This window comes from Canis lupus, chromosome 6, assembly GCF_048164855.1.
Source record: "Canis lupus baileyi chromosome 6, mCanLup2.hap1, whole genome shotgun sequence".
Classification (NCBI taxonomy): Eukaryota; Metazoa; Chordata; class Mammalia; order Carnivora; family Canidae; genus Canis; species Canis lupus.
In genome coordinates, this window is record NC_132843.1 from 62,027,989 (window position 1) to 62,044,892 (window position 16,904).

The following is a 16,904-nucleotide window of genomic DNA, read 5'->3' on the forward strand; positions in this document are numbered from 1 at the left end:
ACTACAGGGAATATTAGAGCGATCTGAAACAGAAACCAAACAAAGACTTAGTAGCCAGATAGAAAAATTGGAACATGAGATATCACATCTAAAGAAGAAACTGGAGAATGAGGTGGAACAAAGGCATACACTTACTAGAAATCTAGATGTGAGTCTATTAGTATTATGAATTTCTGTAAATCATTTATTTCCAGAAATGAAGCTGGTATATAGGTACACTGCCATCTCCTGCTGGTGCATGGTTTGAAGAGACTTCTTTCAAGCTGTTAAGTTTCTCTTGCCTCTTTGTATGCCTGGTAATTTTTTTTTTTTAAGATTTTATTTATTTATTTATGAGAGACACAGAGGGAGAGAGAGGCGGAGACACAGGCAGAGGGAGAAGCAGGCTCCATGCAGGGAGCCCGACGTGGGACTCGATCCCAGGACCCCAGGACCCCAGGATCATGTCCTGGGCCGAAGGCCGGCACTAAACCTCTGAGCCACCCAGGGTTCCCCGTGCCTAGCAATTTTTGATTGGGTGCCATACATTGTTTTATCCCTCTTAGGTGCTAGATATTTTTATATTCATATAAATCTTGGGTTTTGTTCTGGGATGCAATAATTGAAAATAGTTGATTCTCTTGAGTGTTCCTTTTTATGATTTGGTAGGCAGGCCCAAAGCAATTCTCAGTCTGTAACTAATTATCTCTCACTACTAAGATGAGGCCGTCCTTAATAGTAGTCCCAGTGTCCAATGAATTGAGTGTTTTCAGTCTGTCTGCTATAACAGGCATTATTCCTGTCTATGAGCACCAGACACTCTTCAGTCTCTTTGGAGGATTTTTTGCCTTGTCTGGGGTAATTCCACATGTATGCACTGATGACTATTTTGCTAAATGTTCAGCAGGGATCCTTTGCAAATCTCCAGGGTACTCTATCAGTGCAGCTCTCTGTCCTAGGAATTCAAGTTAATTTATTCTTCCTGTACTCTCAGTCACATGTTCTCAGTTCAAGGAGTCAGCTGGCCTCTGTCTTATATCCCTTTTTCAAAGCCTAGACCCTCCTAAGTCAGGAAGCTAGGGAACTAATAGGGCTTGCTGCTTTGTTTCCTGTCTCAGGTAGCACAGTTATTTTTTTCAGTTATTTCAGATCTGGTTTTTGCTACTTTATCTGGGCCAGAATTTAAAGTATTACAAAAAGATAGTGTGAATTTCTAGTTATTTATGAAACTATAGTGTTTGCAGGATTAATGTATCTTTCTTTTTAGGTTCAACTTTTGGATACAAAGAGACAGCTGGATACTGAGACAAATCTTCATCTTAACACAAAAGAACTATTAAAAAATGCTCAAAAGGAAATTGCTACATTGAAACAGCACCTCAGTAATATGGAAGTCCAGCTTGCTTCTCAGTCCTCACAGAGAACTGGTAAAGGTAAATAAGTAGACTGATAGTAAAGTACTTTTTGCTTCTTTTTTAAAGAGTATTTATTTGAGAGAGAGCACAAGCAGAGGGAGAGAAAGTAGCCAGCCTCCTGCTGAGCAGGGAGCGGGACTCAAGGCTTGATCCCAAGACCCTGGGATCCTGACCTGAGCCAAAGGCAGACGCTTAACCAAGTGAACCACCGAAGTGCCCCAGTAAAATACTTTTTTAGGCTTATAACATATCTTGTAAATAATTGCTTATTCTTTCTGGATAATGGCAAAAGAGAAAAAAAACCCTTTTCATATAGTAAAGCTTAGTTTTAGGCTTAAATTAATAAATTTACAGACTTAGAAGATTCGGAATAGTTCTGCATGGCACCTGACCAAGATATGCTCTATAGTTTTCCAGTGATTGAAATTATTTATTGATACTTTAAAAATGTATCCTTTGAGGGAGGGTAATGCTTGAATTTTCAACTCTAACTTGTTAAAACTGTAATAAGGCCCTCTTACAGAAATAATTGATTTGTTTGGTCTCTTTTAGAGGAGTATTTATAATCATTGTTTATAGCCTTAGGTAAAAGACTTGTTTCATTAGATTTTGCTTCTCTTTATGAATACACCATTTCAAATGCAAAGCCTTCAGTCCAGATAATCTTAAAAAAACATAATATAGGGGATCCCTGGGTGACTCAGCAGTTAAGCGCTTGCCTTCGGCCCAGGGCATGAAATTGGAGTCCTGGGATCGAGTCCCACATCAGGCTCCCTGCATGGAGCCTGCTTCTCCCTCTGCCTGTGTCTCTGCCTCTTTCTCTGTCTCTCATGAATAGATAAAATCTTTAAAAAATAATAATATAATCTTAACATAATATGTATGTGTACATATATGTGTGTTATATATATGACATATAAATGTATAGTGGATATGTAATTTTCCAGTAGTCCACAGTCCTTTCTTATTGATATATGATAAGAAAACATCATTTTCAATCTTCAGTTTCTTCATTTCCCATGGATTTTAGAATGAAAATTGAATGATAAAAGATTTAGTGTTTATAAAAAATGTTTAAATAAGAACCTGGTAGTATTTTCAAGTAGCTCCTTCAATTTATTACAAATATTTAGTGTTCTTCTCTTTTAAATATCTTTGTAATATTTGTAATAGCACATTTCAAATATTCGATTTTTTTTAATAAGAAATAACAATATCCTGGCAAAGTACCTGTTTGTATTTTGGTACTTAGCATGGGTTGAAATATACTTTTTAGAAAAGTATTTCTCCATTTGAGTCTTAATCCTAATTTCATGAACTCTTAGTTATCTCTAAGGTCATTTAAAATGTTAATTTTAAGAAAGCTCTTAAATCTTTTAGGTCAGCCTAGCAACAAAGAGGATGTGGATGATCTTCTGAGTCAGCTACGGCAGGCAGAAGAGCAGGTGAATGATTTGAAGGAGAGACTCAAAACAAGTACTAGTAATGTGGAACAGTATCGAGCAATGGTTACTAGCTTAGAAGAATCTCTTAACAAAGAAAAACAGGTATATACAATTTTAAATTCCATTTGAATGCAATTAATGTTTTTGTTTTTGTTTTCTTTTGTTTTTTTAATTAGCTTGTTGTAAGCACTGTAGTAAATGTGAGTTTGGAGGATATCATTGTATTTGCCTCTTGCACCTTAAAAGTTATTAAGTCTGATAAGCCAGATAAAACAAAACCCACAAAATTTGTAAAACAAAGGAGGGTATAATTGCTATAAGAAAGGTACATATCAAATATTAGTGTGAATGGAAGGAAGTGAGGTTGGTTGTTTCCTGCGTGACTTTACAAGAAAGATGGTATTTGTTCACCGCCTTGAAAGAAAGTATTATTTGGGTAGTCAAAGGTAGAAGGCTCTTCCATATACTAGGGACCCTCAGCCAAATAGAAAGACTTCAGGTAATAACAGTTTGGCTAGTATATTGACTTTGTAAAGTGAAATAACGAGGAATAGAATTATAAATGTACCAAGAACCAAATGTGAAAGGTTTTGAATGTCATATTAAATTATATTCTATAAGATTTAGAGCTTTTGATTTTTTCCAACATGTCATCATCAGAATTTGTCTCAATTAGATTAATGTAGTTGATTGGAGGATATAGTTTGTTTTAGTGTCTATAGCAATAGTCTAGGACTAGCCATAGTTTTAAAAGCTTTTGTGGTTGGCGTCATAGAAATCAAGATATGTGGGGCAAAGATCTTTTGATGGTAGAATGGACAGATTTGGTGACAAGAGAAATGAGGAACTGGAAATTTCACTTCAAAAAAGAAAAATGGCCAGTAGCCACGTTAAGAGGTAGTATGAGGTTTTAAATGTTGTTTTAAAACTCTGTGATCAGCATTGATGGATTTTTTTTTAATACAAGGCAAATATTAATTTTAGTACTTTTCAAATTTAGTGTAGATATAGGGAAACTATAGTTTTAAGTGTGTATAATTTTTTTATCATGTTATTTGGATGATGGTAAAGGTGACAGAAGAAGTACGTAAGAATATTGAAGTTCGTTTAAAAGAGTCTGCTGAGTTTCAGACACAGTTGGAAAAGAAGCTAATGGAAGTGGAGAAAGAAAAACAGGAACTTCAGGATGACAAGAGAAAAGCCATAGAGAGTATGGAACATCAGGTAAATTAGATTATTAACCATGTCAGTCGTTTATGTGTGTAAGGATTTCAATAGCACATCAGTTACCACCCAGTACATCTCATGAGATACTGACGAACACATATTTAACAGTAGTTTTATGTGTTAGTCTGTTCTTTAGGCCTGTACATGTTTTCTTTTGAGTTATTTTAGACCACTTTATGGGTAGGTACCAGTGCTGCTTTTTGGAAGACTTTGCCTGCGCATTGACTGGTATTTTAGTGAATATAGACCTGCAAAATTTATGCAGATAATGACATCAAGTTATCTTTTAAATGTATAAGAAATCCCTCTGGACTAGTTGGCTTTATAAAATCTGTCTTTACCATAAAGTAAGTTTGCAGTTAACTCTGGTTTTAATGTTATTTTTTTTGATTTAGTTGTCTGAGTTAAAGAAAACACTTAATAGTGTTCAGAATGAAGTACAAGAAGCTCTTCAGAGAGCAAGCACAGCTTTGAGTAATGAACAGCAAGCCAGACGTGACTGTCAGGAACAAGTAAGTGTTGATCTTGTAGCCAATACTGAGAAATGAAATTTGATCCTAGGGAACAGTTCTTGGAGTATATTAATACCTACCAGAGATTAGTGAACCTTACAGAAATGCAATGTTATTTACACTGTTGTGGACTTGGACTAAGATCAGCTGAAAAGTATATGTGAATGCTTGAAGTAACTAGTGCAATAATCATTAACAAATCAATCTTCACAAATAGGGAAAAAATAAAAATTCAAATGAGAATTAAACTGAAATAGAATGGGAAAGAAATATATGTAAGGAGTTTACTAACTTCTCATTTTAACCTTAGTGGTCTATGAATAACCATTCATTCCATGACAATTCAGTATTGCTTACATGTACGTGGTATGTATATGCACGAAGATTACTTTAAAAATGGAACACAGAAAAAAAAATAGAACATAGGGCAAAGTACTTCAAAGATAATAAGACAAAAATGATTTATCCTTGCCTTATTGCCAAACATAATAACATTGGAAATTAAAGTGAAAAAATGTATCTGTAATTCAATATTATAAATTATTCTCATTTCCCTTGTTCACTTTAGGTTTGTGTTGCTGTCGTGTGTGCACATGTATTTTTACTAATCTGATTTATACTTAGCCTTTATTTCATAAAGCCTGCTCCAAATTGCTACATAGTCCTCATAAGTTTCATTTTGAACAGTTCTTTAATATTTCTTTTTTGTTTTGGGGGTATGGGTTATTGTTTTTCTCCTGTTTTGTTTAAATTCCAGTTAATATACAATATAATATTATTTTCAGGAGTAGAATTTAATGATTCATCACTTACATACAACACCCAGTGCTCCTCATATAAGTGCCCTCCTTCATCCCCATTAGCTATTTAACCCATATCCCTGCACACCTCACTCTCCAGTAAACCTCAGTTTGTTCTCTATAGTTAAGAATCTGTTTCTTGGTTTGCCTTTTTCCTTCCATGTTCATTTGTTTTGTTTCTTAAATTCTACATGAGTGAAATCATATGGTATTTGTCTTTTTCTGACTGACTTGTTTCACTTAGGATACTTTCTAGTTCCCCCCACATCATTGCAAATAGCAAGATTTCATTATTTTTTATGGCCGAATAATATTCCTGCCTGTGTGTGTGTGTGTGTGTGTGTGTGTGTGTGTGTGTAACATATATTTATATCTCCCCAACACCTTCATTATCCATTCATCAGTCCGTGGACATTTGGGCTCTTTCCATAATTTGGGTATTATTGATAATATTGCTACAAACATTTGGGTGCATGTGTCCCTTTGAGTCAGTATTTTTGTATCCTTGGATAACTACCTAGTAGTGCAATTGCTAGATCTTAGAGTAGTTCTGTTTTTAACTTTTGAGTAACTTCCATACTGTTTTCCGGAGTGGCTGCACCAGCTTACATTCCCACCAACAGTGTAATAGGATTCCTCTTTCTCCACATCTTGTTTCTTTTATTGTTAATTTAGCCATTCTGACAGGTGTGAGGTGGTATCTTCATTGTAGTTTTGATTTATATTTCCTTGATAATGAGTGATGTTGAGAATCTTTTCATGTGTCTGTTAGCCATCTGTTTGTCTTCTTTGGAAAAATGTCTATTTGGTATATCTTAAGCCTATTTTTACCTGGATCATTTGTTTTTTGGGTGTTGAGTTTTATAAATTCTTAAATATTTTGGATATATAACCTTTATCAGATATACCATTTGCAAATATCTTCTTCCATTGCATAGGTTGCCCTTTAGTTTTATTGATTGTTTCTTTTGCTGTGCAGAGGCTTTTTATTTTGATGAAGTCCCAAAAGTTTATTTTTGCTTTTGTTTCCATTGCCTCAGGAGACATATATAGTAAGAAGTTGCTACCACCAGTTCAAAAAAGGTTCCCGCCTGTATTCTCCTCTAGGATTTTGATGGTTTCCTGTCTTACATTTAGGTCTTTAATCCATTTTGAGTTTATTTTTGTGTATGGATGGTATAAGAAGGTGGTCCAGTTCATTATTCTGCATGTTGCTGTCCACTTTTCGCAATACCATTTGTTGAAGACATTTTTTTTCCATATGATATTCTTTCCTGCTTTGTCAAAGATTAATTGACCGTATAGTTGTTCATTCCTGGGTTCTCTACTGTATTCCATTTATCTATGTCCCTTTTTGTGCCAGTATCCTACTGTCTTTGTAATAGAGCTTTGTAAGACAAAAAACAACTTTGTAGTATAGCTTGAAATCAGGAATTGTGATGCCTCCAGCTTTGCTTTTCTATTTTGAGATTGCTGTGGCTACTCAGGATCTTTTGTGGTTCCATACAAATTTGGGGATTGGTTGTTCTAGCTCTGAAAACTGATGATGGTATTTATATGATAGTGGTTGCATTAATGTGTAGATTGCTTTGGATAGACAATTTAACAATCTTTGTTCTTCCAATCCATGAGTGTGAAATGTCTTCCCATTTCTTTGTGTCATCTTTAATTTCTTTCATCAGCATTGTATAGTTTTCAGAGTGCAGATCTTTTACCTCTTTGGTTAGGTTTATTCCTAGGTGTCTTAGGTTTTTGGTACAATTGTAAATGAGATTGATTCTTTGATTTCTCTTTCTGTTGCTTCATTATTGGTCTATAAAAATGCAACAAGTATCCATACGTTGATTTTGTATCCTGTGACTTTACCGAATTTGTGTATCAGTTCTAGCAATTTTTTGATTGAGTCTTTTGGATTTTCTGTATAAAGTATCCACATCACCTACAAAGAGAGTTTGACTTCTTCCTTTCCTTTTTGGATGCCTTTTCTTTTTGTTGTCTGATTGCTGAAGCTAGGACTTCCAGTACTATGTAAATAACTAGTGAGAGTAGACATCCTTGTCTTGTTCCTGATCGTAGAGGAAAAGCTCTCAGTTTTTCCCCATTGAGAATGATTTTAGCTTTGGGCTTTTTGTATATGACCATATTGTGTTGAGGTTTGTTTCCTCTATCCCTGCTTTGCTGAGGGTTTTTATGAATGGATGTACATCGTCACTTTTCTACATCTATTAAGAGGTTCGTGTGGTTTTTTCTTATCCTTTCTTATATTAACGTGGTGTATCATGTTGATTGATTATCAGATATTGAACTACCACTGCAGCCCAGGAATAAATCCTACTTAATGGTGGTGAATGATCTATTTAATGAACTGTTGGATTCATTAATTTGCTAGTATTTTGTTTAAAATTTTTGCATACATGTTCATCAGTGGTTTTGGCCTGTAATTCTCCTTTTTAGTGGGGTCTTTGTATGGTTTTGGAATCAGGGTAATACTGGCCTCACAGCATGAGTTTGGATGTTTTTCTTCCATTTCTTTTTTTGGGGGAACAGTTTGAGAAGGATATAGATACTACCTCCTGCTTTAAATGTTTGGTAGAATTCCCCTGGGAATTCATCTGGCCCTGGACTTCGTTGGGAGATTTTTGATTATTGATCCAATTTCTTTGGTGGTTATGAATCCGTTCAAGTTTTCTGTTTCTTCCTATTTTCAGTATTGGTAATTCATATGTTTCTAGGAATTTATCCATTTCTTCTTATTGCCCAATTTATTGGCACATAATTTTTCATAATATTCTCTTAGAGTTGTTTGTATTTCTGCAGTATTGGTTGTGATCTTTCCTCTCTCATTAATGATTTTATTTTTTTGAGTCTCATCTCTTTTTGATAAGTCCAGCTACAGGTTTATTAATTTTATTGATTTTTTTTTCCAGAAACCAGTTCCTGGTTTCATTGATCTGTTCTACTGCGTTTTTTGTTTCTATATGATTTCTGCTCTAATCTTTATTATCTCCCTTCTTCTGCTGGCTCTTTACTTCATTTGTTGTTCTTTTTCTAGTTTCTTTAGGTGCAAGGTTAGGTTGTTTATCTGAGGTGTTTGTTTGTTTGTTTGTTTTTGTTTTTTTTTTTGCTTCTTGAGTTAGGCCTATATTGCTATGTACTTCCCTCTTAGGGCTGCTTTTGCTGCTTTCCAAAGGTTTTGGACTGTCATGTTTTCATTTTCATTTGTTTCCATGTATTTTTAAATTTCTTTAATTTCCTGGTTAACCCATTCATTCTGTAGTAGGATGTTCTTTAACTTCCATGTATCTGTGATCTTTCCACATTTCTTCTTGTGGTTGACTTCAAGTTTCATAGTGTTGTGGTCAGAAAATATTCATGGTATGATCTCAGTGTTTTTGTACTTGTCAAGCAAGGCCTGACTTGTGACCTAGCATGTGATCTCTTCTGGAGAATGTCCCATGTGCACTCAAAAAGAATGTGTCTTCTTTTTGTTCTGACTATATCTGTTAAGTCCATCTGGTCCAGTGTGTCATTCAAAGCCATTGTTTCCTTGTTAATTTTCTGCTTAGGTGATCTGTCCATTGATTTAGGTGGGGTGTTAAAGTTTCCCTACTGCTCTGCTATTATTATCAATGAGTTCCTTTATGTTATTAATTGTTTTATATATTTGAGTGCTCCCATGTTGAGGCCATAAATATTTACAATTGTTAAAGATTTTTTTTGTTGGATAGTCCCTTTTATTATTGCATAATGCCCTTCATCTCTTTTGTTTGTTTGTTTGTTTTTTGTTTTGTTTTGTTTTTTGTTTTTTTTTCCCTTCATCTCTTATGACAGTCTTTGATTTAAACTCTATTTTATTTGGGATCCCTGGGTGGCGAAGCGGTTTAGCGCCTGCCTTTGGCCCAGGGCGCGATCCTGGAGACCCGGGATCGAATCCCACGTCGGGCTCCCTGCGTGGAGCCTGCTTCTCCCTCTGCCTATGTCTCTGCCTCTCTCTCTCTCTCTGTGTGACTATCATTGAATAAATAAATAAAATCTTTAAAAAAAAAATAAACTCTATTTTATTTGATAGAAGAATCGCTATTCATTCTTTCTTTTGACTGCCATTTGCATGATAAATGTTTCTCTATCCCCTTCCTTTAATCTGCAGGTGTCTTTAGGTCTAAAATGAGTCTCTTGTAAGCAGCATATATTTCATTAAATAGATACAGCATAACTACTAATTATTCTCATGTTTTGGTATATTTAGATTGTCTTTTGTTATTATAAGTCATATAATATGCATCTTTTCAGAAAATACTGACCTAATGAGTTTTTAATCTTGTGTCAATGGGGGAATAATTTCTTACAGGCTAAAATAGCTGTGGAAGCTCAGAATAAGTATGAGAGAGAATTGATGCTACATGCTGCTGATGTTGAAGCTCTACAAGCTGCCAAGGAACAGGTTTCCAAAATGGCATCAGTCCGTCAGCATTTGGAAGAAACAACCCAGAAAGCAGAATCACAGTTATTGGAGTGTAAAGCATCTTGGGAGGAAAGAGAAAGAATGTTAAAGGTATTATTGTACACTATGATGGAATGTTCTGGAGAATTTAAAGGTTTGGGAGTTTTAAATGTACATTGGAAAGTCTGGTATTATAATGACTCTGTTTACAGGATGAAGTTTCCAAGTGTATGTCTCGCTGTGAAGATCTAGAGAAACAAAACCGATTACTTCATGATCAGATTGAAAAATTAAGTGACAAGGTTGTTGCTTCTGTGAAGGAAGGTGTCCAAGGTCCCTTGAACGTATCTCTCAGTGAAGAAGGAAAATCTCAAGAACAAATTTTAGAAATTCTCAGGTAAATCCAATAAAGTTGTTTATGCTTCATTTCTTTGGTGTACCAACAAATGTGTAATGCAACTACAAATAGGTAAATTAGGGAAGCTGTTTATTTATAAAGTTTTCATCCCTTACAGGTCACTTTTGACATTTAGACGTGCTAAGTTAAAGAAATGACTAGGCTGAATCTGAGAGTAAGAACTCGAGTCAGTTCTTTGAAAAATTAAATGCATTTTGGTTATTTTAAAGATACACATTTCTAAAGCCACGGTCAATAATTTTTAAAAGTCTCATTATTTATTAAATAAGACATTATGTAAAAATAGTTCATTAAAGTCACTGATTTTTGTCATCTTAAAAATTATCCAAGTTTTGAAATGTTATATTATTGATATTTTTTTATTCAAATAAAATCTTACATATTCTTCTAGATTTATTCGAAGAGAAAAAGAAATTGCTGAAACCAGGTTTGAGGTGGCTCAGGTTGAGAGTCTGCGTTATCGACAAAGAGTTGAACTTTTAGAGAGAGAACTGCAGGAACTGCAGGATAGTCTAAATGCTGAAAGGGAGAAAGTCCAGGTATGTATCCTAAGCTTTAAGAAAGCAGTTGTTAAATCAAAAGAGCTCATTTCAGTTCTTATGACATAAAGTTTAATTTGAAATAAGTGATTTTCCTAAACTCATAAACTATTAAACATTATTTTAAGTGATAGAGTATAATGACAAAAGACTAGTGACAGTCAGACTGGCTGGTTTTAAATTCTAGCTTCATACCATTTAGATGTGTGTCTTGTGTATATTTATCTGCTCTTAAATTTCCTCATCCAGAATATTAGGATGATAATAATAAGGATTAAGTGAGTTAAGGTACATGAAGCATTTAGAAACATGTCTGGTGCATAGTTAATACTTAATAAATTTCAGTTGTCTTTATTATTATAGTTGTCATATATATGTTTGAGTAGTTATTCTAAGATAAAATTGTAGATAGAAACTACTACAGAATAAGTATACATCCTCAGCAGAGGAGTAAAAAATAGTCAAAACTATCAACCAGAAAAGGAAAAGAAGATGCTTTAGTGAATGGATAGTCACAGCACACACTCAACTCCTTAGCCCACACCACCACCCAAAAGCTTATAATTGCATGCCCGTATTATGAGGATATGCAGTAATATAACTTCACATCTGGAAGGAAACAAATTAAGACTTTGAATCATTTATCTTTTAACTGATAGGTAGTTGGAATGGCTGCTAGAGAAAAAAATCATTGAACCCCCAGGGAAAGTAAGTAGGTTTATGAGATGTATGTTTTCATACAAAAATGCAAAGTTTCAGAATTACATCTTGAGAGGACAGTCCAAATCAAACATCTCATCATGGAGATAAACAGACCCTCCAGTTCAGTGGCATTAACATTTGGAGGAAAAAGCAGAATCTTAGTTTTTAAAAGGATTACATAGTCTCTCTGTTCCTTCAGGTAAATCATACTAGAAAATGCCCAACAGACAAAGTCAGAGGGGAAAACAGCTCCTACATACAATCGGCAAAGGCAAGAAATAACACACATATCAAAAATAATACCCAAACAAGGGGCATCTGGGTGGTTCAGTTGGTTAAGCAACTAACTCTTGATTTCAGCTCAGGTCATGATCTCAGGATACTAGGATGGAGCCCCGAATCATCCTCACTGCTCAGCAGGGAGTCTGCTCTTCTCTCTCTCCCATTCTTTCTGCCTCTCTCCTCTGCTTGCACGCTCTCTCTCCCTCTCTGTAAAATAAATAATCTTAAAAAAAATGCTTAAGCATGGTGAGTGCTCAAGCATGGCAATTCTGAGCCAACACACACCTTTTTTTGTTACATTAAAAGCAGGCATTAGTCTGACAGTAAAAAGTCTGCTTATGCAATTCTGTAATGTTAAACTTTACTTACAGAGTGTTAGATCCTTAGAACTAAAGTTATAAGGAACAAGGTGCCCCCTGAGAAAAAGATTAATAGAAACATTGATTGCTTTTCAGACTTGATAGTTGCTGCTTTAAAAGGTGGCTTAACAAACCATAAATTAAAAAGAAATTTTAAAAAAGAAATTAAAAAGAATAAAAATCTAAAACACATTAAATTGCTTTCATTTTAGTATGCATCCTCATCCCAGCCTTTTCTACTCCTGAACAGAAAAGTGGAAAAGGGCAGCAATTTGTCAGGAAATCAGGCCCACAGATTTTAGGGATCTGCTGTGCACACTGAGTTCTTTCTTAATCTCTGTTGAGGACCATGAGAAGCAGCAGCACCAAAACCGAAGTATGCACCGAATTCAAGGTTCTTTTTGTTCTTCCAGTTATCACATTCCAAACTAAGCCCAAATGGATTGAAAGGATGACCAAATGTGAACCCAGTTAAAAATTTGTTCAACTTATAAAAGCAAAAGCAGTTACAGGAAAAGAAAACAGTACATCCCGAGGGATCATGTGTTTACGTTGTCTTCCGTGGCATTGAGAACTGGCCAGTCTTGAGTACCTCTGGTTACTGTTCTTTTCACTGTATCAGAATCTGAGCTAAAAAACGTCATCACCTGATGATGGCAGCAGAGGGTGGCAGGGCTAAGAACCCAATATTCATCCCCACGCTGGTTGAGAGTGAGTAAATGTGGTTCTAAAACTAAACGAGAGAAGTCAGAGACTTTCCAACCTTACCTTATGGCTTCTGGCCAAAGCAAGGAAGTGTCATGGAAAGTGTGGAGTGGTGGGGGTGCACAAAGGCACTTGAGGAGGAGGAAAGAAAAAGCAGCATCCCTCAGTTAAGGTAGGGGAGGAGATACAGGGAAAGCCCTGAATTCCTCACTAAAGGCCAGTTTCAAAGGGGCGAAAGGGGGTTACAATCTGTGCTTCAGCCAAGGGTGCTCATGGGAAATGAAGAAAAGTCTTGGGGAGTGTGGGGGAGAGGTGGGCAACATTTAAGACTTAAAAAAAGAAACTGGGGTACATCTGGAACATCCCCGCACATCCACCAGTAGGCCCATAGTCTGTGACCTGAAACCTTCACACCTATTATAGCAAGCTACCCCAAGCTGGAGGGCTGTCGCAGGGAGAGAGACAGGCAGGGGAGCAAGGGAAGGAAGAGAGGACAAGGCAGAGACCCAAGCCATGTAATCAGCAGCAAGGAGATTGTACAGTGTGCCTTCTCACAGTTGAGTTAGATGTGCCCCACCGGTTGTGATGGGAATCAATTTGAATATACTTTCATGAGGGTCCTGGGTAGCTCAGTCAAGTGTCTGCCTTTGGTTCAGGTCATGATCCAAGAGTTCTAGGATCAAGCCCTGCAACGGGCCCCCTGCTTAGTGGGAAGTCTGCTCTGCCTCTCCCTCAGCACTTCCCTTCGCTCATGCTCTCTCTCACAAATAAATAAACAATTAAAAAAAAAAAAAAAGTAAATATACTTTCTTGATCCCAGAAATTCAACTATGTGGACAGTGGTTATACTTGACGGGATGATTTGTTATAGCATAGTATATATCTCCAATGGACAAAAAGTTAGTATCATTTACAGTAGCTTAAGATAGATTGCCTTTGAATGGAAGCTTCCTTTCCAGTACTTTGTGGTTTATAAGACATATCTAGAAAATTTATTACTATGGGAAATGAAGCCTGTTTAAATCAAATGGGGGGGGGCTATCATTTCTCTTTTTGCATCATTGCTGTAACATTGTCCTTGGTCTGAGCCATAGATTTAAAAATTGTGAGGGAATGAAGTAATGTTTAAAAGATGGATGATTATACCCATTGAGAACAGACAAGAAGTTCCTCACAACTGAACATTATTCAGTAAAATTGTTAACAACCAAAGTGATGAAAGAACTAAATGAAATGAAGAATGTGTGAACAAGCGGAGGGAGCTGAGGACAAAATAACATCATTTAAAAACCCTTAATAAACTCAGTATACCAAGAAAAAGGAGAAAGATTAATAGAGATCTGAATTGATGTTTTTTACCCAGTGTTAGTACTGATTACTAGTGGGATTTATAGTATCTTTTTGCTTTCATCTCTAATTTCTTGCATTTGTTTAAACTCTTTGTAGTTAGTCTGCATCATAGAAAAAGAAACGTAAAACTTTCAAACATTTCCATTTTGAAAGCTGACATTGAAATCCTTTTTACTTTTTGTAGGGAAGATTAGAACTAGTAGGAAAAGATAGGTGTTCACCTACTGTTGGGTATTGGTGTACACATGTGTTTGAAATCTTTAGGTAACTGCAAAAACAATGGCCCAGCATGAAGAACTGATGAAGAAAACCGAAACAATGAATGTGGTGATGGAGACCAATAAGATGCTAAGAGAAGAGAAAGAGAGGCTAGAACAGGATCTACAGCAAATGCAAGCAAAGGTTTGGAACTTACTAATCAAGATAGAGACATGTCATTTTTAATAATATTAGAATTTTTATATCAGATATTTAAAAAATACTGCCACTATTTTTAGGTAAGAAAACTGGAGTTAGATATTTTACCCTTACAAGAAGCAAATGCTGAGCTGAGTGAGAAAAGCGGTATGTTGCAAGCAGAGAAGAAGTTACTAGAAGAAGATGTCAAACGTTGGAAAGCACGAAACCAGGTAAATCCAATTGAAAATGGAAACGATTTTAAAAAGGGCAACATTTAAGAGATTAAAAAATATTTGATATATTTTTTTAAGAAATAGCTAGTCTATTTCCTTAAATTCCACATTTGTGTTTTTCCTTTATCTCAAATATTTTTGTACCTGATAAAATGGATTTGTCTAGTGTATTGAAGCACTTTAAAAAAGACTTGTTCACTTGAAAATTTTAGGAAAGATAAAACCATATAACACGGTTAGAAACTCGAGTTCTAGATTTAAACAAAAGGTTGGAAATCTGCCTTGCCAGATATTAGTTGTTTAATTTCTGAGAGTTTCTTAATCTTTCTGAGCCTATTTTTCTCATTTGTAAAAATGAAGACATAATACCAGTTTTCATTTTACAAAAAATTTAATAAATGTAAACCAGTTTGCCCAACACCTCACACCTAGAAAATGGTCTAGAATGGTAACTGTTACTTACTATCTGTATAAAATTGTCAAACTTTAGAGCCCATTTACTCCTGTTTTTGTTGCACAAGCCATCTGAAAAATCAAGAAAGGAAGGTCGTCTTCCCAAACGTAGATATATTTTTAAAATTTTGCTGCTGTCTTTCCTGGCTAATGGAATCAGTTACATTTAGCATTATTTTCATATTTTTGTTTCAATTTTAATGATTTAAAGATATAGACGCTTTTTTCTTGTAAATGTCACTTTAATGAAAGTAGATATTTAATATTAAAAGATTATAATTTCTTTGGATTCCTTTATTTTCCTTCTTTGTAACTATTGTGTAATATTTGTTTGCAATTATGAAAAATTATGTATAATGAGTGACATTTACTTTATTTCACCTTTCCATTTTGGCCAGGAGTTTTAGCTAAACAAATTAAAACTTCAGTCTTTGTAGTTTGGTGCTTGATCACCATGTGTATAAGACAACTTATGTCAATGTAATTAGATATTGTTATGTTATTAGCACATTAGTTTTACAGCACATTAGTTTCATAAAGCCTATAAAACCATATTATGCATTTTTTATTATTCTAGCATCTAGTTAGTCAACAGAAAGATCCAGATACAGAAGAATATCGGAAGCTCCTCTCTGAAAAGGAAGTGCATACTAAGCGTATTCAACAGTTGACTGAAGAAATTGGGAGACTTAAAGCTGAAATTGCAAGGTATATGGAAAGAAGCCTTAAACTGTATGAATATATGAAATCTTAAGCAGGTTTATTTCTACTCTTTATATATCAACTCCCCCAAAAGTTTCCTGAGTGTAGAAAGAATAAAACGTGCTAGAGTCCTTACATTTGACTCTCTTTATTACTTTTATGGAGCCAAACAAGCAGTAATTTAATCTTATGCCTTTATATATGATTATTACCTTTTTAAAAATCTTTGGCATGAGTCTAAAGCTAAATGTATTTTCTAAACAGTCAAAATAACTTTTGCAAGTAGGATTTTCTTTTGCTTAGCATGTATTTCTGAGTATTTTTAAAGTGTATATAATAAAGGAAGTTCTTAAATTAGAAATTTTTTTTAATGAGCTTATAGTGAACTATTGCCCTTTTAAAGTTAAAAAATTTAGGGGTGCTTGGGTGGCTCAGTTGGTTAAGCATCTGACTCTTGACTTTGGCTCAGGTCATGATCTTGGTGTCATGATCTTGGCGGTGAGATCCAGCCCCATGTTGGGCTCTGCACTCAGCCAGGAGTTTGCCTGAGAGTCTTCCTCTTCCTTTGCCCCTCCCCCTGCTCAGGGTCATGTGCCTAAGTGCTCTGTGGCTTTCAAATAAATAAATCTTTAAAAAATAAAGTTAAGAAATTTAATATTAACATTAATGTTTCTGGTTTACCTTTTTTTTTTTTTAAGTTTTAGTGTTATTTGTATGTCAGCCCCTACTTGTATAAAGCTTGGCAGCTTACAAATCTCTCATATATTCTCTCTCTTTTTTAACAGTCTGGCATTTTAAGTAGGAGAGATAATACTTAATTTCAAAGATGAGGAAACTAAGATTCAGAAAGGTACCCAAGGTCACAGTTAGTAGTTGTTAAACCCTTGCTCTTAATTAAGGTCACCTGATTTCAAATTTAGTTTATGATAAAGTACAGGGGTTG

General features: G+C 35.1%; 1 protein-coding gene across 2 annotated transcripts in view; it reads left to right on the plus strand.

Annotated features, from left to right (window-relative positions):
- Positions 1–16,904, plus strand: part of TPR (translocated promoter region, nuclear basket protein) — a 66,073-nt gene that overhangs the window by 20,427 nt on the left and 28,742 nt on the right. For both annotated transcript variants that reach the window (XM_072830855.1, XM_072830856.1), the window contains exons 21-31: positions 8–148; positions 1,247–1,412; positions 2,775–2,941; positions 3,911–4,063; positions 4,462–4,578; positions 9,727–9,930; positions 10,032–10,216; positions 10,629–10,776; positions 14,439–14,576; positions 14,672–14,803; positions 15,837–15,967. In XM_072830855.1, coding sequence (XP_072686956.1) covers positions 8–148; positions 1,247–1,412; positions 2,775–2,941; positions 3,911–4,063; positions 4,462–4,578; positions 9,727–9,930; positions 10,032–10,216; positions 10,629–10,776; positions 14,439–14,576; positions 14,672–14,803; positions 15,837–15,967 — 1,682 coding nt within the window. The remainder of the gene's footprint in view (positions 1–7; positions 149–1,246; positions 1,413–2,774; positions 2,942–3,910; positions 4,064–4,461; positions 4,579–9,726; positions 9,931–10,031; positions 10,217–10,628; positions 10,777–14,438; positions 14,577–14,671; positions 14,804–15,836; positions 15,968–16,904) is intronic.